General features: G+C 33.2%; 1 protein-coding gene across 6 annotated transcripts in view; it reads left to right on the top strand.

Annotated features, from left to right (window-relative positions):
• The window catches only part of PGAP1 (post-GPI attachment to proteins inositol deacylase 1), an 80,510-nt gene extending 54,893 nt beyond the window's left edge, over positions 1 to 25,617 (top strand). For 5 of the 6 annotated variants that reach the window (XM_044936804.1, XM_006078141.3, XM_006078143.3 and 2 more), the window contains 13 exons: positions 1,562 to 1,635; positions 1,738 to 1,789; positions 2,524 to 2,590; positions 2,904 to 3,012; positions 4,059 to 4,097; positions 6,228 to 6,321; positions 11,017 to 11,107; positions 11,894 to 12,091; positions 13,019 to 13,154; positions 14,615 to 14,665; positions 15,121 to 15,308; positions 16,800 to 16,904; positions 17,962 to 25,617. In XM_044936804.1, the coding sequence (XP_044792739.1) occupies positions 1,562 to 1,635; positions 1,738 to 1,789; positions 2,524 to 2,590; positions 2,904 to 3,012; positions 4,059 to 4,097; positions 6,228 to 6,321; positions 11,017 to 11,107; positions 11,894 to 12,091; positions 13,019 to 13,154; positions 14,615 to 14,665; positions 15,121 to 15,308; positions 16,800 to 16,904; positions 17,962 to 18,100 (1,343 nt within the window). In that variant the 3' untranslated portion in view covers positions 18,101 to 25,617. Of the gene's footprint in view, positions 1 to 1,561; positions 1,636 to 1,737; positions 1,790 to 2,523; positions 2,591 to 2,903; positions 3,013 to 4,058; positions 4,098 to 6,227; positions 6,322 to 11,016; positions 11,108 to 11,893; positions 12,092 to 13,018; positions 13,155 to 13,775; positions 14,562 to 14,614; positions 14,666 to 15,120; positions 15,309 to 16,799; positions 16,905 to 17,961 lie in introns of those variants that run through there. The other variant, XM_044936806.1, reaches the window with a different exon arrangement.
• The last annotated feature ends 1,371 nt before the right edge of the window (positions 25,618 to 26,988 follow it).

Here is a 26,988-nt window from a genome sequence, read left to right as displayed (position 1 = left end):
TTGACGAATGAATGGATGAAGAGACTGTGGTACCTATATACAATGGAATATTACTCAGCCATAAAAAGGAACGCATTTGAGTCAGTTCTAGTGAGGTGGATGAACCTAGAGTCTATTATACAGAGTAAAGTAAGTCAGAAAGAGAAAAAAGATAAATATTGTATACTAACGCATATATATGGAATCTAGAAGGCAATGGCACCCCACTCCAGTACTCTTGCTGGGAAAATCCCATGGACGGAGGAGCCTGGTAGGCTGCAGTCCATGGGGTTGCAAAGAGTCGGACATGACTGAGCAACTTCACTTTCACTTTTCACCTTTATGCATTGGAGAAGGAAATGGCAACCCACTCCAGTGTTCTTGCCTGGAGAATCCCAGGGACGGCGGAGTTTGGTGGGCTGCCGCCTATGGGGTTGCACAGAGTCGGACACGACTGAAGCGACTTAGCAGCAGCAGCAGCAGAAAGATGGTAGTGATGAATTTATTTGCAGGGCAGCAATGGAGAAACAGACATAGAGAACAGACTTTGGACACAGGAGGAGGGGGGAAGAGAGGGTGAGATATATGGAGAGAGTAACATGGAAACATATTACCATATGTAAAATAGATAGCCAGTGGGAATTTGCTGTATGACTCGGGGAACTCAAACAGGGGCTCTGTATCTACCTAGAGTTGTGGGATGCAGAGATGGGACGGAGGGTTAAAAGGGAGGGGACATGTATATACCTATGGCTGATTCATGTTGATATTTGACAGAAAACAACAAAAGTCTGTAAAGCAATTATCCTTCAATTAAAAAATAAATAAAAGAAAGATGTGGTACATACACACAATGGAATCCCAAATAATACACAATGGAATAACTCAGCCATAAAAAGGGATGAAATTGGGACATTTGTAGTGGTGTGGATGGACCTAGAGTCTGTTGTATAGAGTGAAGTAAAGCAGAAAGAGAAAAATATTAAATAATATCACATATATATGGAATCCAGAAAAATAGTACAGATAAACCTATTTGCAGGGCAGAAATAGAGACACAGACATAGAGAACAGACATGTAGACACAGTGGGGAAGGGTAGGACAAATTGAGAGAGTATCATTGAAACATATATGTTACCATATGTAACATAGATAGCTAGTAGGAAGTTGCTGTATAACACAGGAAACTCAATCTGGTACTCAACCTAGAGGGGTAGGTTTGAGAAGGGGAGTGGAAGGGAGGTTCAAGAGGAGGGGACATATGTATACATGTAGCTGATAAACTTTGGTTGTTTAACAACAGCAAAATTAATACAATACTATAAAGCAATTATACTCCAATAATAAAATTTTAAAAATGAATAAAGTCATTATAAATGTTCTGTTTTTGTCCAGAATTTGTTGAATGAGGATTGAATTTTTAGGAGTCCATTCTTCCATACCAAAAGCAAGAACCTATAAACTCTTTTAATATCAAAAATCTGTTGGCATTATTTAGACATTGTTTAAAGTCATTACTTTTTTACTTAAAAAAAATTTTTTTTTTGGTATTCTAAGTAATACAGTCTTTTAATTCAACAGGATTGTCTTCAAGGAAAGTGATATTAAATACAAGTGGTCTGTTCTATAATATAGAGCTTCTGAACTTTGGACAGGTAATTAATTATCTTGACAATAACAAGGACTTGATTTCACTTTACTGCTTAAACTTATAAACCTGTTTTTTTGTTTTTTCCTTTGTGGTCAAACTCTATTAGATATACCAAGCTTTTAAAATCAACGTGGTAAGCAAGTGCTCAGGAGTCAAAGGTAAGTATATTTTCTGAAAAAATAGTTTTGTCATTTGAAGAATCTTTAGGTCTTCTTCACTGGCATTTAATACTTATTTTTCCATATATGTAAGTTAATATTTAATATATGATAATAGAAAAGCTGTTTATATTTCCAATTAATTTAACATAGCCCCTTTTTAACAGTAAAAATATTGATCGGTTTTAAATATTTACATTTAAAAAATACTGTATATCTTGCTGTCCTATTGTAATAGTAATTGACATTTAGCTGTGTAATTTTTTCCAATTTCTTAGTACTTCCCATATGTTCTAATATTTTTTGTAGGCCTAATTAAACATTATTATTAAAGAATTCTCCCTGATTTCTTATCATGTGATATAACTCTTACTGATTATTTCTTAATGAAATGAGTAATTGTATAAATGCAGATATCAGCATACCTATGTGCATGCTAAGTAGTTTCAGTCATGGCTGACTCTTTTGCAACCCTATGGACTGTAGGCCACCAGGCTCCTCTGTCCATGGGATTCTCCAGGCAAGAATACTGGAGTGGCTTGCCATGCCCTCTTCCAGGGGATCTTCCCAACCCAGAGATCGAACTCACATCTCTTATGTCTCCTGCAGTGGCAGCCAGATTCTTTACCACTAGCACCACCCGGAAAGCCCATCTATAGTTATGTATCACAGTAGCTTATATAACATTTAGTAATATAAAGTTAGTAATACATATTTCCTTTATGTTTTCACAGAAGAAATTACTAGTATCTATAAGCTTCATATTCCCTGGTCTTATGAAGATTCACTAACCATTGCACAGTAAGTAAATCAAAGAATTTACCTTAAACTTTGGTGTTTTTGAATAATACATATTTTACTTTATTTAAATCATAGTAAAATTTTAGTGAAATTATTATAGTACCTTTATTATAACATATAGTATTCTTATTTAAGCAGTGTAGAATTTAACCTTACTTGCATTAAACAGGAACCCCTTTCCACCCTCTCCATCAACTCCTGTGTGTATCATCTAGCTTCCTTACAGTATTTCATTGTGTGGTACTGAGTATTGACTTAGCCATGGTTATTTCACAGCATTTTGTATTTGAAAATTCATTGTTTATATTTTCAGGGTTCCATCTTCCACTGAAATTTCTGTGAAACTCCATATTGCTCAACCCGATAATGACAGCCATGTAGCATTACTAAAAATGTACACATCATCAGACTGTCAATATGAGGTAAGTTATATGTTTGCTTAGTTTTTAAGATTTAGTTATAGAATAAACTGGAAATACTTGGATTCCTTTTTAGAACTTTCTTAGGGTAAACCAGAATTAGTAGGTCAAGTGAATAGAATCTGTCCTACAACCAAGCTTCAGTTTGACCTATACTGTGAGTTATTTTAGATTTTTGGAAGTTATTGGTGCTTTGATACCTTGCTTTGTGTTTCTAGCATTGAAGGATTCTGCAGGGATGTAATGGTTTTCAACTTGTGCCTTTGTGTTTCTAATACTATAGAAATAGGAAGAGCTGCATTAGTAATTTGGCTCCAAATACTGCATGCTGTCAGAATGTCCATGTTTTAACAAATATTTTATTTTCAAAAAAGTCCATGTATTGACCAAATTTAGATATTTTACAATTTCTCTATTAAAGATATATTCCTTTTCCCCAGACTTTCTAATATCTAAGGAGGTATATTTATGGTACAGATAATTAATGAACAATGAATTTCTTTTTAAAATATTGTTTTTGCTCAAATTTTACTACATGTGCTCTGTTTGTTCCTGGTATTATATCATGTGAAACCTATTTTTATTAAATTTACTCAGAAGTGGTTTTGCTTAGCCTTTTTTAGTACCATACAATTGTAGGTTTGAGATTTTAAAGTACAAGTTACATAGAAAATTGATTAATTTGTGCTTAATTTTTCAGCAAATAAATGTATAAATTCTGGATTCAGTCATTCAGTGAATTCCTTTAGCTTGTATGATCTGGTCATAAGATATTCCGATTAATTAACTATATTAGTTAGTAAAAGTTTACTCATGTATCATAGCATTCATCCAATTGAAAAGAATTTGATTAAGGGCAAAGTTCTGAACAGTAAACTGCAGTTTATAGAAATTAAATGTTGATGGTTTGGAGAATTCTTTTCAGATCTTGAGTACCTTTAGGTTCATCATTATAACAAAGTAGTGACTGTGATTGTTGTAGAGTGCTCATTTAATAAAATGTGAGTATAGGAAAAATAACCTTTATATATAATTGTTTTTTAAACTAGGTGACAGTTAAGACTTCCTTTTCACAAATACTTGGACAGGTAAGAGAGCCTTCTTGTCAGTTATTTATTGCCTTGTGAATAGATAGTCTAAGACAGAAGTTGTAAGCATTTCTGTAAAGGACCAGATAATAAATATTTAGGCAAATTATATAGTCTCTTGTTGCTGCTGCTGCTGCCACTACTTCAGCTACTTTTTTCTTCTTTTCTCTCACATTAATAAAATCTGAAAGCCATTCTTGGCACACAGTCGATAGTTGGCCACCCCTGTCTTTAAGGTGATACTTTCATGTTTGATACTTCCTAAAAATGAAAATTGCTTCCTGATTTTTAAATGAATGTTATATTAAAATTTCTTGTTTATCATACTATGCTGTATTCATATCCCAATAAAATCTGTAAGTTCTATCGTATAAATGAACATTTTCAAGAACTTTTTATGTCGTGCATGCTCAGATTGTAAAAGTAATTTATATTAAAAATAAACATATTGAAAAATTCATTTGGGGAGTTTCTTTTTATGATTTGTGGCTTCCCTGGTGGCTCAGGTGGTAAGGAGGCCACCTGTAATGCGGGAAACCTGGGTTTAGTCCCTGGGTGGAAATATCCCATGGAGAAGGGAATGGCAACCCACTCCAATATTCTTGCCTGACAAATCCCATGGACAGAGGAGCCTGGTGGGCTACAGTCCCTGAGGTCATAAAGAGTTGGGCACAACTGAGCAACTAACACTTTCTATGATTCATAGGCAAATAGTTTTACAAAAATAACATGTCAAGTCATAGAACTACTATAGTATATTCAACATCATTTTAATTTGCCAAATTTTACAGCCTGGACATAAATAAGTAATAGTGATTTGTCAGAGAAATTATAGTTTTAAAATTCACTAAAATTTTTATTGTATCATTACTTTCACTTTACTTTTTGGTTTATAATGTTTTCCAGTATAGGCATAGCAGAATTTTTAAGTTATTTAATTCTATAATTATCCGTTAAGTCATTCAGTTTTGTCCAACTCTTTGCAACCCCATGGACTACAGCATGCCAGGCTTCCTTGTCCTTCACCAACCCCCAGAGCTTGCTCAAACTCATGTCCATAGAATCTGTGATCCCATCCAACCATCTCATCCTCTGTCGCCCCCTTCTCTTCCCACCTTCAATCTTTCCCAGCATCAGGGACTTTTCAAATGAGTCAGTTCTTTGCATCAGGTGGCCAAAGTATTGGAACTTCAGCTTCAGCATCAGTCCTTCCAGTGAATATTCAGGACTGATTTGCTTTAGGATTGACTGGTTTAATTTCCTTGCTTTCAAGACAAGAGTCTTCCAGCACCACAGTTCGAAGGCATCAATTCTTCAGTGCTCAGCCTTTTTTATTGTCCAGCTGTCAATCCATACATGACTACTGAAAAAACCATACCTTCGACTAGACAGACCTTGTTGGCAAAGTAACATCTCTGCTTTTTAATAACGCTGTCTAGGTTTGTCATAGCTTTTCTTCCAAGGAGCAAGCATCTTTTAATTTCATGACTGCAGTCACCGCCCACAATTATTTTTTTGCCCAAGAAAATAAAGTCTGTCACTATTGCCATATTTTCCCCATCTATTTGCCATGAAGCGATGGGACTGGATGCCATGATCTTAGTTTTTTTAATGTTGAGTTTTAAGCCAGTTTTTCACGTTCCTCTTTCACTTTCATCAAGAGGCTCTTTAGTTCCTCTTAGCTTTCTGCCATAAGGGTGGTATCATCTGTGTATCTGAGGTTATTGATATTTCTCCCAGCAATCTTGATTCTAGCTTGTGCTTCCTCCAGCCCACCATTTCACATGATATACACTGCATATAAGTTAAATAAGCAAGGTGACAATATATAGCCTTAATGTACTCCTTTCCTGATTTGCTTAATAAACATATCTTATAAAAAAGTTTGCAAAAAATTGCTACACAATTGTATATTTTCTATTTTATGCATTTGATAAAAATTTAGATAAACATTTCTAATATACCATATATTCTTAGCATTTATTTTACATAGAATTTTTATGCCCATTACTGGAGATACTTTGTGGTTGTGTCAGAAAATGCATAAAGTGAAGAACAACAGGTTCATTTCATGTAAAAGTATGCTTTTAACATTAACATTCAGAAATTGCCCATTTGTCTGTTTTCTAGGTAGTTAGATTTCATGGTGGAGCGCTTCCTGCTTACGTCATATCTAGTATCCTTCTTGCTTATGGAGGACAGTTATACTCTCTTTTCTCAACAGGTAAGAATGTTTCTATCCCTCTCTCCCTCTTTTCCTTCCCTAGTGCTTCATTACTAATTTTTTTATCCTACATGTAGCTAATGAGGACACATCAATTTCCTTGTTTTTATCAGGGTAAAGTTGATTAACAATGTTGTGTTAGTTCAGGTATACATCAAAGTGGTTCAGTTTTACATATACATGTAGCTATTGTTTTGCAAATTCTTTTCCCATTAAGTTGTTGCATAATATTGACCAGAGTTCCCTGTGCTATACAGTAGGTCCTTGTTGGTTATCTATTTTAAATAAAGCAGTGTGTACATGTCAACATCAGTTTCCTGAAGATTGCACAACCCTTCTCTCTCAAGTTTATAGGCGTTTGAGATCCTCTTTAAGTTTTAAGAGGTGCCCAAGATAATTACTTACTTGTTTTCTCCATTTTATACCCTTTTGTCTAAAGTTTATTCTCTCTGTTCTGAGGATCTCTTAAGAGATAAACTCATTGACGGGGCTTTTGTTCTCCATTCTATTCCCATTGCCTGACTGGGGCCAGGCACATAGTTGGCAATCAGCATAATATTTGGACTGTATCAACTGTATCAGTTAGTTCCTGGTACATTGAATGGAATAACTGAGATTTTAGTTGAAGGGATTGTTTCAAAGGTATGTGTAAGGAAAGGGAAACCAACAACAAATGATAAAGTACCAAATTAGCAACAAAGCCATCTGATAACTCCTAGGTACCAGGACAAATGAGGGAGCAAACCTCAAGAGCTGTAGGAAAAAGTAACAGTACTGCACCTGAGCCTTAGGTACAGAAATGCTGCAGCTGTTGTCAGTGTGTGGTCAGCAGGGAGAAGGCAGGGAAATAAATGCACTAACTTTATTTCCTTCTCCTCTCCTAACTGCTAGTGCTTGTCATTCACTGAACCCAGCTAGAAGCCAATTCATAAAAGTCAGCCTCTCAGAATTCAGAGCAAAGTAAAGGGTAGAAAATGGATCTGGAGAAGAAAACATAGATTGTACAGTATATTGGACAAAGTCCTTTCTAGAGTACAGTAAAAAGGGCTTCCGTGGTGGTTCAGACGGTAAAGAATCTACCTGCAATCTGGGAGACCTGGGTTCAATCCCTGGGTTGGGAAGATCCTCTGGAGAGGGAAATGGCAACCCTCTCCAGTATTCTTGCCTGGGAAATCCCATGGATGGAGGAGCCTGGCGGGCTACAGAGGTCACAAAGGGGTCACATGAGTCAGATACTACTGAGTGACTTTCACATACAAAATACAGCAATTAGAACAGTTTCCCAGGAGCCTTGTGCACTCGCTGGGCTTGGGCAGTAATGATCCAAGAAGGCAAAAGAGAAGAAAACAGAGTGGAGCCGAAACATACAAAAGCAGTCCCCAAATCCCCTCCACTATTTCCATATTGCCAAATCCTTTCACAGCTACTCATTTCCTTTTAGTGGCTTTTTGCCATTTTAAAATCTGCCTTTAGTGTTCATTTTAACCTGATTTAACTTATCTTCCAGGACAAAGGAAGCAACATTTAGTGTGATCTAGTCAGATCCAACCTTTTAATTAAAAGATTATTCTGGCAATATTACATCTCCTATACTTGAGTATAATTTTTTTTCAAGAGACACCTCATTCTTCTTAGTTTCAAGTGACTTGAAAATTTATTCTCAACCATTTAGGATTTATATCTAGGTAGTCCACAGAGACCCCAAGGATATATGATATTGATTAGAGGATTTGAGTATAGGATTGTGTCTCAAACCAGTTAAAGAAGTAGTTCTGAACCACAAATACGTATCAGAAATCACCTGTAGATCATGCTCACTAGAATGGCTATAATAAAAAAGACAGATGATAACAAATTTTGGTGAGGATTTGGAGAAATCAGAATCTTTTTGCACAGTTGGTAGAAATGTAAAATGATACAGCTATTTTGGAAAGTGATCCGGCAGTTCCTCAAAAGATTAAAGAGAGTTGCCATATGACTCAACAACTCTACTCCTGTGTGTAGACCTAAGAGAAATGAAAACATGCATCCATACTAAACCTGTACATGGATGTTCAGAGGAGCACTGTTTATAATAGTCAAAGAATGGAAACAACCAAAATGTCCATCAATGATGAATAGATAAATGTGCTGATGCTTGCTGCAACATTGATGGATCTTGGAAATATGCTAAGTTGAAGGAGCCAGTCACAAATGACCACATAATGTATGATTCCATTTTTATGACATCCTTAGAGTAAGCCAATCTTTAGAGATAGAAAGTAGGGTTAGTGGTTGCCTAAAAATGGGGATGCATTGGAGGTTGCAGTTAAGGGGAACTGTTTCTTTGGGAGAAATGAAAATGTTTTTAAGACTGACTGGAGTGGTGAATGCACACTCTTTGAATGTACTAAAAACCACTGAATTGTATATATTTCAAATGAGTGAATTTTGAGTTGGGAGAATTATATCTCACTAAAATTGTTTTTAAAAACAGCTCACCTGTGGGGCTTTATAAAAATACGCCTGATGAAACCATAGCCTCAGCTTCCTGAATTTGTTTCACAAATAATGATTGAATATGTACTCTTGTCTGAGAACCACTAAATTAATATTTGTATGGTATATTTATGTTTTTTAATTTTTTAATTGAAGTATAGTTGATTTATAATATGCTAATTTCTGCTATACAGCAAAGTAATTCAGTTATTATACATATATACATTATTTTTTATATTCTTTTCCATTTTGTTTAGGATATTGAATATAGTTCTGTCTGCTATACAATAGGACCTTGTTGTTTATCCATTCTATATATAAAAATTTACATCTGCTAACCCCAGACTCCCACTCCATCCTTCCCCCAGCCCCTTCCTCCTTGGCAACCACAAGTCTGTTCTCTGTGTCCATGAGTCTGTTTCGTAGATAGGTTCAGTTGTATCATATTTTAGGTTCCACAAATAAGTGCTATCATGTGGTATTTGTTTTTCTTTTTCTGTCTTACTTCACTTAGTATGATAATCTCTAGCTGCATCCATGTTGCTGCAAGTGGCATTTTTGTTCTTTTTTATGGCTGAGTAATATTCCATTGTATATATGTACCACATCTTTATTCATCTGTCAACAGACATTTAGGTTATTTCTATGTCTTGGCTGTTGTGAATAGTGATGCTATGAACATAGGGTTGCATGTAACTTTTTGAATTAGAGTTTTGTCTAGCTATATACCCAGGAGTAGGATTTCTGGATCGTCAATTCAGTTACTCAGTCATGTCTGACTCTTTGTGATGACATGGACTGCAGCACACCAGTCTTCTCTAGCCATCACCAAGTCCTGGAGCTTGCTCAAACTCATGTCCATTGAGGCAATGATGCCATCCAACCGTCTCATCCTCTGTCATCCCCTTCTCCTCCCACTTTCAGTCTTTCCCAGCATCAGGGTCTTTTCCAGCGAGTCAGTTCTTTGCATCAGGTGCCAAGAGTATTGGAGCTTCAGCTTCAACAGCAGTCCTTGCAGTGAATGTTCAGGACTGATTTCCTTTAGAATTGACTTGTTTGATCTCCTTATTGTCCAAGAGACTCTCAAGAGTCTTCTCCAACACCACAGTTCAAAAACATCAATTCTTCAGTGCTCAGCTTTCTTTATGGTCCAGCTCTCACATCTGTATGACAACTAGAAAAACCATAGCTTCGATTAGATAGACCTTTGTCAGCAAAATAATATCTCTGCTTTTTAATATGCTGTCTAGGGTGGTCATAGCTTTTCTTCCAGGGAGCAAGCATCTTTTAATTTCACGGCTACAGTCACCACCTGAAGTGATTTTGGAGCCCAAGGAAATAAAGTGTGTCACTGTTTCCATTGTTTCCCATCTATTTGCCATGAAGTGATGGGACCAGATGCCATGATCTTCATTTTCTGAATGTTAAATTTTAAGCCAGCTTTTTCACTCTCCTCTTTCACTTTCATCAAGAGGCTCTTTAGTTCTTCTTCACTTTCTGCCATAAGGGTGATGTCATCTGCATATCTGAAGTGATTGATATTTCTCCCAGCAGTCTTGATTCCAGCTTGTGCTTCATCCAACCCAGCATTTTGCATGATGTACTCTGCATAGAAGTTAAGTAAGCAAGCTGACAATGTACAGCCTTGACGTACTCCTTTCCCAATTTGGAACCAGTCTGTTGTTCCATGTCCTGTTAGAACTGTTGCTTCTTGACCTGCGTACATTCTGCATATGATTCTGGATCAGAGAGTAGTTCTGTTTTTAGTTTTTAAAGAACCTCATACTGTTTCCCCTAGTGGCTGCACCAGCTTCCATTTCCACCGACAGTGTAGAAGGTACATTGTTTTCTCCACAGCCTCTCTAAAGTGCAAGTTCCCTCAGTCATGTCCAACTCTTTTTGTGACCCCATGGACTGTAGCCTGCAGAGCTCCTCTGTCCGTGGGATTTCCCAGGCAGGGATCTGGGAGTGGGTTGCCATTTCCTTCTCCATTTCATCCTCTCTAACAATTATTATTTGTGGAGTTTTTAGTGATCGACATTTTGACCAGAATGGGGTGGTACTTCATTGTAGTTTTGATTGCATTTCAAATTAGAATAATAAAGACTCTTGCTTTCTCACATGTAATATGGTATTCTTGTAAACAATGCAGGATGTAATATGTCTCATTTAATTACTGTGAATTCTCTACTACGTATATATATTTTTAATCACTAGGTCATTGCTTAGAATATGCTACTATGTTGGATAAAGAAGCCAAACCATACAAAGTTGATCCTTTTGTAATTATGGTTAAGTTTCTGTTGGGGTAAGTTTTATTATCTGTGATAATGATTTTTAATTTTATGTATACAATATTATGCTTGGCTCAAATATGGAACATAAATTTTCATACAGATGAGACAATTGACTTGTTTTATTAAATGGAATTTTTCTCTTAGGCAAAGGCCTAATAAGCATATCAACATTTACTTCAGTAGTTTAACTATTTCAAAAGTATTTATTGAAAAGTAATTATTACAGTATAAATCTGTAAATATACCAGGACTTTAATAACATTTCCAAAAGAATGTATACAGTCTATGCTCTTTGGGTATCCCAGATTTATGAGCACACAGTGCTGTAAGATACTGATGAAACAGTGCCTCAGAACACTATTTTTATTGCTTCCCATACAAAGTACATTTTAGATCTCTTTACCCTACTTAATACTGCATTCTTAATTTATTCTGATTTTTTTGGGGGGGGGATTAAGAAGCATTACTTAAATGTCTTTTCTTCTGTTGTTATAACTAGCTATTGTCTTTATAACTTAAAAAAAAAAATTTATGACTCAATACAAGGATTACTAGAGAACAGTTAAACTGCTTTGAGACTTAAGACTCAGATCTTTGAAGATCAGTAGACTCACTAGTTCCTTACAAGGAACTGAAGTTAGTTTTTTCAGGATAATTACAAATTAAATACCATGGAACTTTGGGGACTCTAGTGAATGGTCGAATGCTTCAAATGTTAAATCCTTGAATGAGAGTTGCTTTTTTGCTTTTATTGTATCATTTGCTTTTTGTTTTGTTTTGTTTTCTTTTATCCACAGATATAAATGGTTTAAAGAATTATGGGATATGTTACTGTTACCAGAATTAGATGCCATCGTTTTAACTAGTCAGAGTATGTGTTTCCCCCTTGTATCTTTGATTCTTTTTCTGTTTGGAACATGTACTGCCTACTGCGGTGGCCTACTCTCTTCTACATCTGTGAGACTTCTTTCTTCATTGTGGCTAGCTTTGAAAAGGTAAAGAATGAGTGACTAAAATCTTTCTTATTGCTCTTAACGTAAGAAAAAAATCGTATTCTGATAGAGAACCTTAAGATTACTTTGCTTTCACTAAAATATAATGTCTAAGGAAAAATGTGTAAGTAGCAAAAGATGGGGTTAGTGTTCAAACTTAGGTTTCTGTCATAGATAATGATTTATTTCAAGTTAAATGCTACATTTGATTTTGACCATAGTGTTTAAGATGGTCAAAAAAGTTTAACAGAGTGCACAAGTGTTTTTAAATTTCACTGTTTAAATCTTTTCAAGGGGAAGGTGTTTGTTTTCTGGCAATGATTTTACGTGGTGGTTTTTTAGTCAAGCCTGAGAGCAAGAGACTCCAATCTTGATATGTAGGATCAGATTAGATGAAATGTGTAAGAGTTCCGAAAGCATTGCCTAGAGTTTTACTATGATCCAAAGACATGGTTTGAAGTTGCTGGTAGGTTTTTCAGGTAAACCAGTGATGTAGTTTCTGTTAATTAACTCTCCTCATGATACTTCTTCCTCCACTTCTTCTAAAGTGCTTCTGACATTAACATCATGAGATGTCTGAGTGACCTTGAGACTTTAAAAACAGAAAATGATTTCTTTTCATGTCAAGATCGGAATTGTATGGTACAGAGCCTATAAGTAATAATTATCTTTAACAATATTTTTTCTCTTTTAGTACTGATACTATCCGTAGTATATCTAAATGCAAGAGAAACTATCACAGTATATAACAGAATTTTAAAATATGTGACACCATCATCTTTGTTTTAAAAAGCTTTACTATTTACCTTATAGTAATGCTTGCAGATTAATAAGGAGAAGCTGACAGAGCACTATACTGTTTTCTCCTTAATTGTGACTGTTTAAATAACTGTTAATATGCTTTTAAAATCTTTATTCTTGTTATTCCAGGCCCTCTGAACTTCCTAAAGATATCAAGATAATATCACCAGACTTGCCCATTTTGACAATTATTTTTATCCTCATTAGCTGGACAACTTGTGGAGCCTTTGCCATACTTCTTACTTATCTTTACTATGTGTTTAAGGTATGTCAAACCAATAAAGCGAGAAGGCCTGAGTTGTGTATCAGGCAGGCATAGAATTACCCATAGTTGTTAAAAATTTTTTTTCAATCACTGCTGCAGTAATATTCTGTTATATAACAGGCTTATGGGTAAAGCTGTTTTTTTTTTTAACATCTTAACTATTTCAGATATATGAAGTTAACTGTAGAACTGAAATTACTAATCTGAATTGAGTTTCTTTGTTAAAAAACAAAGGGAGGGGAGGAGATATAATCTGTTTCACATTACTTGATGGTTTGGCAAATAATGTTAACTTTTTGAAAAACATTCTTCTAGAACAGTTTGTTATAACTTTCCTTTGAACATGGATAATAGACAAAATAAATGGTTATGTCAATGGGATAAAGTTGTTGGTCATGCTGAAACATGTAAAATGTTACAAATGTTGCTGAAGAAGTATATGACAATGATAAAAATAATTAAGCTAGTAATTTTACTGAGGAAATGAAAAACACTTCTAAAAAGATTGACAGTTTTGCAGGAAAATTCAGGTTTATATAACTGCATGAGCTCCACATTAACCTTATATAGAGTTAGTTGATATCAGAAAGGATAATAATTTTTTTCCTTTTCTTTTTCTAGCAAAGACTTATTTGCATCTGCATTTAATACAAATGGGCTTCCCTGGTGGCTCAGACTATAAAGAATTTGCCCGCAATGCAAGCGACCCAGGTTCCATCCCTGGGTCAGGAAGATCACATGGACAGAGGAGCCTGATGGGCCGCAGTCCGTGGGGTCACAAAGACACAGACACAACTGAGCAACTAACACTTTATCACTAAATACATGCCATTATAGATTACTTTCAGTTTTCAAAGGAAAAGTATGACCATCAGAAAAAACTATTCAGAATTATTTTTATTTATAAATATAAATTAATTTGATTTATAAATACAATATTTTTAGTTTTTTAGGTGAATATTTCAAACAACTGACACAGTAAGAAAAACTTTCTCAAATACTTAAGCACACCTAATAAATTTGTAGACTTTCCCGGGTTCTTGTAAACATTTTACCATCCTATATAATTGAGTTTTGATTTTCAAAGATTTAGATTATATATCACTTGTTAAGATGTTTATACTGTGCTGAATATAATCAAATTTTTGACTTACATGACATTTTAAGTTGCATTAGCAAGGCAGTATTCAAGCATATGGTCACACAGTGTAAAGACTAACATTATATCCTAGCCCCAACATACTCTGTGATGTTTTATTTGTTTCTGATTTTTAATCCATGATAGCAAGCACATGTAGCTATTATTTATCTTTTCTAAAAGAATGTTTTTAAATGTTGAAATGGATTTTTATTTATTTAGATTTTTAAAACTTCAAATTATAATGCTTCTCAATTTCAATAAAAATGGTTGTTTTTTGTTTCAAAATAAAAGTAAAATTAATGTCTTTTCTTTTTCATAGATTGTTCATCTGCAAGCCAGCCTAACAATGTTTAAAAACAGTCAGACTGTGGTAAGTTTTATTTTCATAACTCTATAGAACATGGAAAAACATAAAAGTTTATTTTAAAAAAAGTTAGAAATTTACAATATTTAGAAGTTTACAATATTTGAATTTAAATAGCTTTAAGAAAATTGAACCTAATGAATATTAAAATAAGACTTAGAGATTGTCATTTAGTTTGATGTTAGTGCTTAAGTTGCTTTTGTTATTACAATTATCTCTTAAATTTTATTTTAAGTAATTACTTAGAGGATATATTCTTAGCAGTGGAAATAAGTCAATGGAATAAGTTTTATAACTGACAACTGCTTTAAAATACTTTCAAATAAGATAATTTCAGTATTTTATATCAGTTTGGTAATGAAAAACTGTATTGAGCTGTTCGATAATTGAGTATGATTCTAAATAAATTAATACATAATTTTACTTAATATCTCAATATTTTTTGTTTTATTGCTTTATAGAATCCCAAACACTCTAGAAGAAGTGAAAAAAAATCCAATCACCATAAAGACTCTGCAGTACACCATCTCCGCTTATCTGCCAGTGATGCTGAAGATAGTCTTCGCATGCACAGTACTTTGATTAACTTATTAACATGGATTGTATTACTCAGCATGCCATCTTTAATTTATTGGCTTAAGAATCTTAGGTAAGTTTTATTTATATAGTTATAATTTATGTGGTTTAAATGATAAATATCTGTAAGTAGAGACTTGCAAGATTACTAATGATTCATAAAACTTTCACAAGAACAAGAAGCTTTCACCTGAAATTTATTTTTAGCATATTCACATTTTCTCTTTTTCCATGAGAATATAAATTTCCCTAAAATCTGCCCAATAGGGGGGAATTCTATTTTATTTACTTTTCCTTTCACCTTTTTTGAGTCTAGAAATATGTGAAAATGTGCTTTATTTTGCTGACTTAAGGTATTCATAATGTTAGTGCTTTAATTTTTCAACTTATGATCAATTTTATATTAAATTGAGGGGAAGATAAATGCTACATTTAAAATAATAGAAATAATGAAGGAAGTGTGTACTTTTCTGATGTGTCCTACACATTGAACAAAGTAAGTGATCAGGTATTTACTACTGAAAACTGTCATTTGTGTGCTAGGTTAAATGAAGCCTAAAAATGCCCTCTAAGGTTATTTCTAGAATATTTAGTTTTTAGTAAATTGTCTTTTTTAAAAAGCTCCCTTATTCAGTTAATAGTGAACTCCTGATTAATATAGATTTTAGAAATGATGTAAAATTTTCAGATTATCTACATATTGGAGGTGGTTTTTTTTGAAAAGTCAGATGAATCAAAACAAGTTCAATAAGTTAAATCACTGGTTACCAGATGTTAATATCCTTCCTCTGTCCCTTATTTTGGGCTTCCCAGGTAGTGTTAGTAAAATACCTGTCTGCTAATGCAGGAGACTTAAAAGATGCGGGTTCGATCCCTGGGTTGGGAAGATCCCCTGGAAGAGGGTATGGCAACCCAATCCAGTATTCTTGCCTACAAAATCCCTTGGACAGAGGAGCCTGGCAAGTTATGGTCCATAGGGATGCAAAGAGTCAGACACGACTGAAGTGACTTAGTAAGTCCGTAACTTTAATCAAGGTCCAGATTTTTGGTCACAGATGTGGGGAGAAAACCACTTCAGGAGCACAAATTTATGATTCTGAAAGGTGTAGGTATCTTACTCAATGCAAGAGATGAGAATTTGGATTTTAAAAAATAAGGGACAATAAATTTAAAGAAAAAATAAGGGACAGTTACTTTGTGTAAACTTTTATTTTTTTTATCTTATTTAAATAAAACAATTTAAATATATTTTAAATAATTTGTTTTATGAAATATTATCTGTATATGACATTTCAGGCATATACTTACAGAAAGGAAGTGCTTCCATATTGGATATTTTCATTTCCTTTAGTAGCTTCTGAACATAATTCTCCATCTAAAACCTTGAGTATAAAGATGATGTAGAGCAAAATTTATTTATTAATGATTTCGTGAACACTTTAGAGCTTTCTTATATCCACATTGTAATTGTAAGGTTTTGAAATTTATTTATTGATTCTGATAATTTAAAATGATGGGCTATGCTTTGTTGATTTATGTTTTTTTTTTTTTCTTTCTGATCTAGGTATTACTTTAAACTTAATCCTGATCCATGTAAACCTTTGGCATTTATCCTTATTCCAACTATGGCAATTCTTGGAAATACTTACACTACTTCAATAAAGTCAAGGTATAGTCTTTTAATCTTTCTTTTTCTCTCATCTATTCCTGGTATTCTTTTATGTCTGGAACATACCTTTTGTTCCTAATTTCCTGGACAATACTAAAGGTGATACCTTAATAGTAATTAGGTTTATATGTAAATATTATAGCTTATGTGCAAATGTATTATGTTTTCTTAATTATGGGTTTTATTTGTTAGTATATAATAATTTTTTTCTTTAAAAAGTTAATCCTTAAAATATTTGATATTTAAGTTTGCTTCCAACAAAATACAGGAGTTGAAAGTAGGTAGAAATATAATAGATGAAGTAGGATTGGCCATGACTTGATAATTTCTGAAACCGGGGATGGATCCATGAGGTTCATTGTACTGTTAATCTACTTATATATATGTTTAAGATTTTCAATAATAAAATTTTACCTTTTATTGACTGCTTATTTGCTCTGAGAGTGTTTTCAGTTGATTCTGGCAGATAGTTGCAGATATTCTAAAATCAGGCAGATCTAGGGTTTAAATCTAAGGCTTTGTGTCCTTCAGTAAATTTCTTAATCCCTCAGTTTATCTGTTTTCAGAGTAAAAAGGTGACAGTCTTTCTTGATAGTATTTTTAAATAGTTAGTGTCTTGTTTTATATGTTCCTGTTAGGAATTAAGGATTTGTTGTTGTTGTTGTTGAAGCTTTTTGCTGATATTAAATAGGTTGAAAATAAATATTTCTGTAGCTATATCTTAGTAAACATTATTGATTTTTTCTTATTAAAATAAATCTCTTAAGTAAAGTCAAATTGCTGAATATAAGTCCAACTAGTATTTTTTTGTGTTTAAAATTGAAAAGAATAAGCAAAACTGGTTATTTACTTAATAGAATATGTTTCTCTTTTCCAGCCAAAATGTATTCGTACTGATATTTTTTTTTAAATATGGACCGTTAAATTCTTTATGTGAAAAATTACTTTATCTAAAATCACATAGAATACTTTACAAAACTGTATAAAAGACTGACATATTCAGTTTTTGTTCACTGAGTATGTTAACATTATAATGTATATTTCTGTCTCTTTACAGTAAATTATTGAAGACTACTTCACAGTTTCCACTTCCTCTGGCTGTTGGTGTGATTGCTTTTGGGTCATCACATTTATACAGGGTTCCATGCTTTGTCTTCATTCCTCTTTTACTCCATGCATTATGCAACTTTATGTAAGATTGAATTTAAGGAATGATAAAGATGATTTATGCCTTTAGGGACAGTATTAAGTGGGAACAACACAGATCCATCAGTGTCGACAGCAAGATCCTTTGGAGAAGACAAGTCTATTTTTACAATGTTGAAGATAGGAAATTCGTTTTGTAATGCTTGAGGAAAGTAGCTGAAGCATGGTTTTGTTTTGTGGTATGGCATCTGTGTACTAGTCATTTTTTAAAAATTAGTAAAAGGATATGGTGGCCACTGTCTTTGAGGACTTCTCTGCAGAGCTAGTCTGCTTGATTGGCCATGCCAGGATCTTCTCCTAAATACTCAGTAAATGTAGCATTGTTTTTTGTCTCATCACCTCAAACATTCTGCTCATTTCATCAAGCTTTCTTCTGAAAAGTGGGTTACTTTGTATTTGCTATACTATATATATTGAAAAATAAGTCTTAAAAGATTAATGAAATTTAAACTGCTTTATCAGAAATAAAATAGCCACAATCTTTAGTTTTTGGCAGTCAGAGTGAACAAAATAGATCTTTTGTTTTCTTACATCTATGAAAATATGCTTTAAGTTCAAAAGAGACATGTTTTCTTGATAACCAAGCAAGATTGGTGAATCGAAGCATAATTCAAATATAAAACTTAATGAAAATTTCTTCTTGCTTTTCAAATAAGAATCTTATTTTGTGTTCTTAGTGATTATCAGGAGACTATTGAAGAGATGTATTGCTAAATTTGAAGCAAATTCTCACAGATATTTACCTATAGGCATTGGAGCAGTTCAGTCATTCAGTCTGTACCATTTTATTTAATTCAGTGACCCCATGGTTGCCAAGTGTCTCTGGTCATGATGGATCATTAAAATAACTAAATTCCAGTAGTCAGAAAAAAAACTCTGCATTTGCACAGTTTTTGTCTCCTATAGGGAGAAAAATCAGCATGATCAAGTGCAGTACTACATTTAATGTATAGAATTAAACTATTAATGGAATAACAGTTTTCCACTGTTATTCCATTAATAGCATAAGTATACACAATATACCTGAATAAGTTGGAGTATTTAGTCACTAGGTTTAATAGTAGAATCTTAATTTGCCAAGGTAATTACTATTTGACAGATAAGAGTAATATTACATTTCATTTCAGATTTCAGCTCGTTTTTAAAAAGTAGATATAATTCAGGCTGGGGTATACCGGGTGATAGAGTCCTTCCTTCCGATGTGTATGCTGTAAATACCCAAAACCTTTCAAGTATAGTCCTTAACGTTCCAGTAACTTCACAGTTGCACTTGTGAACTTGTGTCCTTGTTAGTGCCAAGGAATGTCCAAGAGTACCAGGTTCATTTTACCTGCCATTGCAACTGAATTCCATTACAGCCTCTCAGCTGTTACTGCGTATTAGAGAGTCACCCCCATTTTACTGCGTGTAGAGGATTACCTCACTTCTTTTCTAAGTTGTCCGTCAGGTCGTTACTGTTTTATCATCATTTGAAGAGGATCTTGCTGTCATCTCTGAGAGTTATGAGTTTTTTTATTCTATTGTTCTCTTTCTCAGCTTTATGTTCAGTATTCATATTTTCATTTACTGGGATCATTAAAGGGAAGTGATAACCTTATAATAGACATGGCAGGCATACCAGGCTCTTGTTTGTTTGCTAAAAGTAGCAAAAGGGATTAAAATAAAATAATGCTTGTGTGTTCAAACCTGAAAAGAAAGAGTACACTTTCCCATGACATGTCACATACATATTTAAACAAGGATACATATGCCTAGGTTTAGCTATACACATGCTCATAACAGCTTTTGCACATAGGATGTCTTTTGTTTTTTCACTCAGGTGTAGTTGTATTTCAAGTTACAGGTTAAATATGTCATTTAAATATTTCTAAATTTGAACTTAGTTCCATATACAGAACTAAGCAAATTCATTAATTAGAATCTTCTAATTTGGCCTGTACTTTCATCACAATTGACAGCTATAATTGTGTTTATGTGATCTAAAGTCTCCTTGTTTAGTCATTTCTGCTCATCGGTAAAATGTAACAAGCTTAAATTTCTCATTTGTGGGTAGTGTGTTAGCTTTTTAAAGCAGCATATTAGGCACACTAATTTTCATGAAAATATTTTCACGTGAGTGTAGTTACCATGTAGTCCTAAAGTCTTATTCAAACAAAATATTTCGTTTTAGGACCACAGAAAGGATTCTAATTAAGCATGTATAAACAACAGTCGTTTGGGTTCTTATACATAATTCACACACACACACACACACACACACAGATTCATTTTCACAGGGTCTTCATCAAGTCCTAATGTAATTTAAACCCAAATAACTATCAGAGATGAGAAGGTAGGCTCTTTCTGAAGATTAGTAAAACTAATGTTTCTATCACTTGAGAAAATGAAAGTCCCTTGTCTTTAAATTACACATTCTTTCAAGCATACCTAAGACCTATATTATTAGCTGGCAAAACAGCACAGGTTTATCAGAAATGTTACTAAAAATAAAACTTTGTTGGCAGTTAGGGATTGTCTCATTTAGAAAATTTCTGAGCTTTGTTGGCATAACATATTTATTTAGATTTTTTTGAGTTTTTAACTTATAAAAATTACTCCTAGACCCTATTGTTGATACCTAGATCAAATAAAGCCTGGACTGGACAAACACTGAGTACTTTCAGTGTTTCTAAAGACTCCTCTGGAGTTACTACTGTTACAATTTGGAGCAGATAATATGATAGAAATTATTAACACTTTTTTCTTTATCTTTTTCATGTTAGAAAGTACACAATTTCTGCTAGCTTTTTTCTTGATTCTCACCAGAATGAAAGTATTTAAAACACTAGTCCTAAAAAAAAACCATTTGTGCCTGATTAACACTGACTTTGTGTCTCTTCAGTATATATTGATCATGTATTGATTAATCTTTAATTTTTTTTATATTTCAGTCAGATAAGTTCCTATGTATATAATGGAGTACTTCTCGTTTGAACTACATTATAATATCTGCATGATTATACAGTAGGGAAAAGAAATAAAGAACTATACTAGGCCTAGTAAATGTTTTTTGTTGATTATCCTGCCACTCACGCAGATGCTACACATTGACACCACACATACATACTTTCATGTGACAGATTATCTGATTTGTTCATTATCTATCTAGTTCCCATTCTTAACTCTTCAGGTTTTTCACTTACAGCATAGTGTATTCTTTTTACCTCACTGTTGATTAGCATCTCTTACAGAAGGTGGTCAAGGGAAATAAAACAATTAAAGGTAAAACTCAGTTTTCAGTTTATTCTTGAAAGCTCTGGAGAAATAGGAAAACAGAAATGATGAGGTAAGCTAGAACTGTTGATTCCTGAATCCCAGACCATTCAGTTGGCCTGTATTATATGTCTTGCTTTGTTGTGAGGTTTAGAGCAAAACCTTACAGTGCCACATTTGCAATATTTTAGTAACTTGTTATTAAAACTAGTTGGGAAGAATTTTTTTTAATGTATAGGGACTTCCGTGACTAAGGTATTTGTTGATTATTTTTTATCATCAGTTTGTGTTTTCTCTGTGTTTTAGATTTATGAAATTATAGGAAACAAGATAACCTTGTGAAGTTTTTTTTTTTTTTTTGGGGGGGGGTCAATTTGAAGAGTATAGTACTCCCCAGGAATAAAAGAAGCAATAAAAGTCTTTGTGTTATGAAATTAGACCCAGACAGAAAGCTTCTTGCCATGTAAGGTAAATGTAGAAGATACTTTTACAAAATGCTAAGATAATTAGGAGCTGAAATTTTATCCCAGTATTTTGGAACAAAGGACATTTCAAGTTCTGTAATGAACTTTTGCTTATACATTATTACTCATGCATTCTTTCACAGTATATTTTAACAGCCTGAGGAAATAGAAAGCTTGTAAGGCTACTTATGTTCTTTACTTTTAATAAGAATAATAGGAAAGAAAAGTCAAATCAGTAATCCAAATCTGAATATGTGTACTCTAAATGCTCAAGAATTCACATTTTTTATAAATTATATTATGATTACAGATGACTGAATTTTATATATTAGTAACTTAGTCTGAAGAATGGAACAAAATTTGGAAATAAACTGTTATTTCATTTATAGTAGAAATGTAGCAATATACCTGAATTGGTAACATCACTTTAAAAAGTTAGATGATATTCTAAGCTATTGATACATCTTGATTACGTTGTGTCTAGCTGAAATTTTTTAAATCAAGTGCAGTACTTTCTAAAAGTGTTTCGCATGTTATGCTGCCAAAAATGACTATGTTTTGAAATACCAAGTAACCAGTTAATTTCTAATGAACTTTGTATGGGACTTGATATATATGAGTCAGATTTATTCTGTGCTCATTCTGTACATTGTAACTTGGAACACTTGTGAAAAACTGTATCTGTTGATGTAGTTTGATTAGTTAGTGCAGATTTGTTTGCATATGTGAACCCTAATCCTAGTTTAAGAACTCTAGAAGTAGCCATTTTTGTAAAGTTCATATGCTAATTTTTTTGGTGTTATTTTGGTTTTTAGTATTTATATAGTAGAAATGTTACTACTAAAAGATTTACAGACAAAGCATAGAACTATTGTTCAAAAGCCTAAATGATAGGCATGTTTTGTATTTAATGTTGTACTTGTTTTGTTTCATATTGGACTTTTTACATCCCTTTTTTTAGGGGAAAAAACCACATTTGAATTTTTTTTTAGCATAAAGCTCTGCATTGAAAATAGAACTGTATTCATATGGTTAGCAAAACACACTTTGCCACCAAAGCTAAATGAAATTTTAAAATACCTCCAGATATCTGTGCCAATGAACTTTTCTTACCATATTGGGATTAAAGCAAAAATAATCTTTTCAGTATTTTTCTTCTAGGACTTATATTAAATATGCAAATCATCAAAATTTATATTCTGTATCCTGATTTTTCTTTGAAAATATATAAAGCTTATAGCATAGTGTATTCTATTTTGTCTGATTTCTGAAATAGTGTTTTCTGGTTTTATTGGATGAAAATTAGTTTACCTGATAATGATCTTTCAGTAATTGGTTGAAGAAATCATTTTAGGTAATCTTGTTTCAGATTCATTCTGTAAAACTTTAAATTCTATTGCCCTGATCATTTTTAGTACAGGTATCTCTCATTTATGTAATAGAAAGTTTTTTGTGGAATTTCTTTTATTTTCTATGTTTTTCCATTCATTCCCTTTCTACAGTCACACAGGGGAAATTTATCCACTGGAATGCAACATAGTACAATGAAGTAAGCACTGTAAAATGCATCTTAAAAGAAAATGTAAAGACAATCAAGATGTTAATGCTGAAGTGTTAACATTGATGTGGTAGTGTACTCATGAGAGAAAAGCTGGAATATGATAGATTCAGAAACTGTTGTGTTTATATGGTTGAAATTCTTTAATTTCTCTACTATAGAAATTTTCACAGGGAATTTCAGTCCCTCATATTACGGTTTTCCCCATAATTTAATGTCATTTAACTGTTTCTCTGCCCAATCATGTTGATGCAGTTTGCATAAGTAGCCTTGGAAGTAAAGAAGCAACAGATAAAGCCAAATATTAAAGTGTTTGGCCTTGATTATCCAATTATCTGGTGAGGGTAGATGATAATAAAAAGATGATGTATAAGATCTAAAAATTCAGTGAACATTATTTTTGGAATGAGTTTGTCCTTTGTGTTGAATAGTTTTGTCCTAAATAGGAGATGCCTGTATTTAACATAACCATGTTTTCTTTATAATCAGATATGTATTTGTTGGAATATTGGTACAAATAATCTTCTCTGCCTCTACTGTAGAAGGAGAAAAATCCAGTTTTTAGTGTACATAAATTAAGAAATTGTGTATTTACATTTTAAAAAATATAAAAATGATTTAGATATATTGTTTTGAAGTGATTGTATTACCATTTCTTAAGCTTATGGCTAACTATAAATGTAGCAACATACCCATGAAAAACCAGACCAAAATTGAATGCATATTAACACTGTGACCTTGAACTTATAGTTGTTTGGGATAAAATAGACCGTGCCTTAAAATGCTGAAAGAATGCCCTGAAGTTTTATAATTATATATTTTAGTATTGGTGGTCTTCTCAAATTGGCCCCAAATCCTTTTGTTTGAGGCTGGTGAAGTAAAAAATTTTAAATAACATTTAATCAGTATTTCCCTTAGTATAAGCTGAACTATTGCTCCACAGGCCTCTCTTAATTTCCATAGTTCCCATTTCAAATGAAAATTAACTTCATAGATGTAAAAACTAAGTTTGGCTACAGTTTTTGAAAATAAATTTATTTTAGGAAAAGGTGGCATTTCTGAGATTAATACATGAAAACATAACCTACAAGTGTATTTTTTTGTCTTTTTAATGAATAATTATCAAAGACATGAATTCTTCTTTAAGACATGTACTTATTTTTTTTCCTCAGATTATTGAGCCTTGTATATCAAAGATAGTTTAGCCAATAATGATTTTTCATTAAATATAAACTCAGATTCATGTATATATTTAAACATTATTTTCCCTTTTACTTTTTTCTTCCTAGTTATTTTTAAGATACCAAGAGAAAACTGGCCCCAGTTTTTTATGGATTTTCTTTTAATGTAAAGACTTACATTTTTATTATGCTTATTTAGAATAATGGATATAATTTCAGTCAAAACAAATCGTTCCATTCATAGGACGTTCATGGTCTCTGCTAAAAGATGCCCATATCTCTGTGTACTCAGAATTTTTTGTATATTTTTTATTTATAATTTTGAACATAAACTCAGCATTTTTCTTTCTTCTCATTTAACCTCCACTACCTCCCATCAAAGACAAAAATATAGGTTTCTCTGAAAGTGTGTAGAAAGAAAATGTCTTTCCTTAAAGCGTGGTCAAATTGAGATGGAAATAGTTTGGGCAAGGGTATGTAATACAGTAAGATACATGGCTGTCATGTCAACCTGCATCAGTTTCTATATTATAGTTAAAAGTTTATAGAGGACAAACTATGTGTTAGACTGAGATAGACTCAGTAATCATTAATTTGCAAATCAGTAATTTTATTCTCATTCAGAAAATGTAGCACATAATAATACTTAGCAGTGCAAAACAATTCATCCTATAATATATACTGAAAAGTGATTGTCATCTTGCAGATTTTTCCTTTGAAACATGCATGACCTTCGCCAGTACTTTGTACAAAATGTATGGTATACTAAATATATTTATGTGTAATTTTGTGTGTACTTTTTGTATGATTATAATTAACATTATTACATTTAACTAGTTGTAATTCACAAAAAGTGCTATTTATTGTACTCTGTAGAGTGTTGTGAGTGTTTTTATCTGTGTTTCAATGTTATGGTGTAGGGTTTAATAGATGAATATTTGCCTTCAGTCTCCGCTCAGGTATTAATGTGTAGCATTATTTGGTGCTTTCTTTTTAATCTGTCATAATTTGATGTTCTGAATGTTCAACAATAAATTTGGTGACCAAAAACACATGGTACACAATTGCTTACCAGTTCACATACTCCACAATACCATCTCAGGAAGAACCCTTAAAAATGATTTTTTTATTGCATGTCTAACATTTCAGAAGTTTAAATGCCTAAGCATGTAACATGATAAACATGATACATCACAGTAAATATAGGATATATGAAAATTTCTAGTATTTCCCAATTTGGTATTTTGTAGCTTCCCATATAGGCTTCCTTGGTGGCTTAGTGGTAAAGAATCTACCTGCCAGTGCAGGAGATATGTGTTTGATCCCTTGGTTGGGAAGATCCCCTGGAGAAGGAAATGGCAACCCACTCCAGTATCCTTGACTAGGAAATCCCATGGACAGAAGAGCCTGGCAATGGGATCACAGAAGTGTTGGGCATAACTTAGTGACTAAATAAGAAACTTTATTATAGAATGGATGGCAGGAGTCAGATGGGGTAGGACATCTTTTGAGGGATACATGTCTTCTTACATAGTGATTAGAATGGTGTTTTCTAAATTATTTTAACCAGCATATCTAAATATATGAACATTTATAAATTATCTGTTTGTGTTAACATTGTATATATTATTAAATATACCCCCAAAGGGTAATTTTTAAAGATGAGAAATACACATCTAGAAGCTTTAATATTTTCCTTGGATACTTTGAGAATTATCTTGAAATACCCCATGTGGAAGCCACTGGAGTGTACAACATGAAAGCCTCAAAGGCCTTTCCCATCCGTTTTTTTTTTTTTTTTTTAATTCTCACTTCATTTTCACTTTCTTTCCATAAGAGATATATTTTATATAGTTTTTATTGCTTCATAGCAAATTACAAAATTTACAGCTTAAAACAACACCTATTTATTTACTCACAATTCTGTAGGTCAGAAGTCTGGGCACAAGACCAGCTGGGTTCTCTGCTCAGAATTACATTTCTAAAATCAAGGTATCAGTGAGGTCTGTGGTCCCATCTGAGACTCATTCAGATTGTTACAGGTGGAGGTTCCTGTTTTCTTGTTGGCTGTCAACGTCCTCCTTTAGAAGGCATTGCCTTTCTTTGGGATTGGAATGAAAACGGACCTTTTCCAGTCCTGTGGCCACTGCTGAGTTTTCTAAATGTGCTGGCATGTTGAGTGCAGCACTTTCACAGCCTCACCTTTCAGGATTTGAAATAGCTCAACTGGAATTCCATCACCTCCATTTGCTTTGTTCATAGCGATGCTTTCTAAGGCCCACTTGACTTCATATTCCAGGATGTCTGGCTCTAAGTGAGTGATCACACCATCGTGATTATCTTGGTCATGAATATCTTTTTTGTACAGCTCTGTGTATTCTTGCCACCTCTTCTTAATATCTTCTGCTTCTGTTAGGTCCATC

The sequence above is a fragment of the Bubalus bubalis genome, chromosome 2 (assembly GCF_019923935.1).
Source record: "Bubalus bubalis isolate 160015118507 breed Murrah chromosome 2, NDDB_SH_1, whole genome shotgun sequence".
NCBI lineage: Eukaryota > Metazoa > Chordata > Mammalia > Artiodactyla > Bovidae > Bubalus > Bubalus bubalis.
This window is presented reverse-complemented; position numbering and strand designations above follow the sequence as displayed.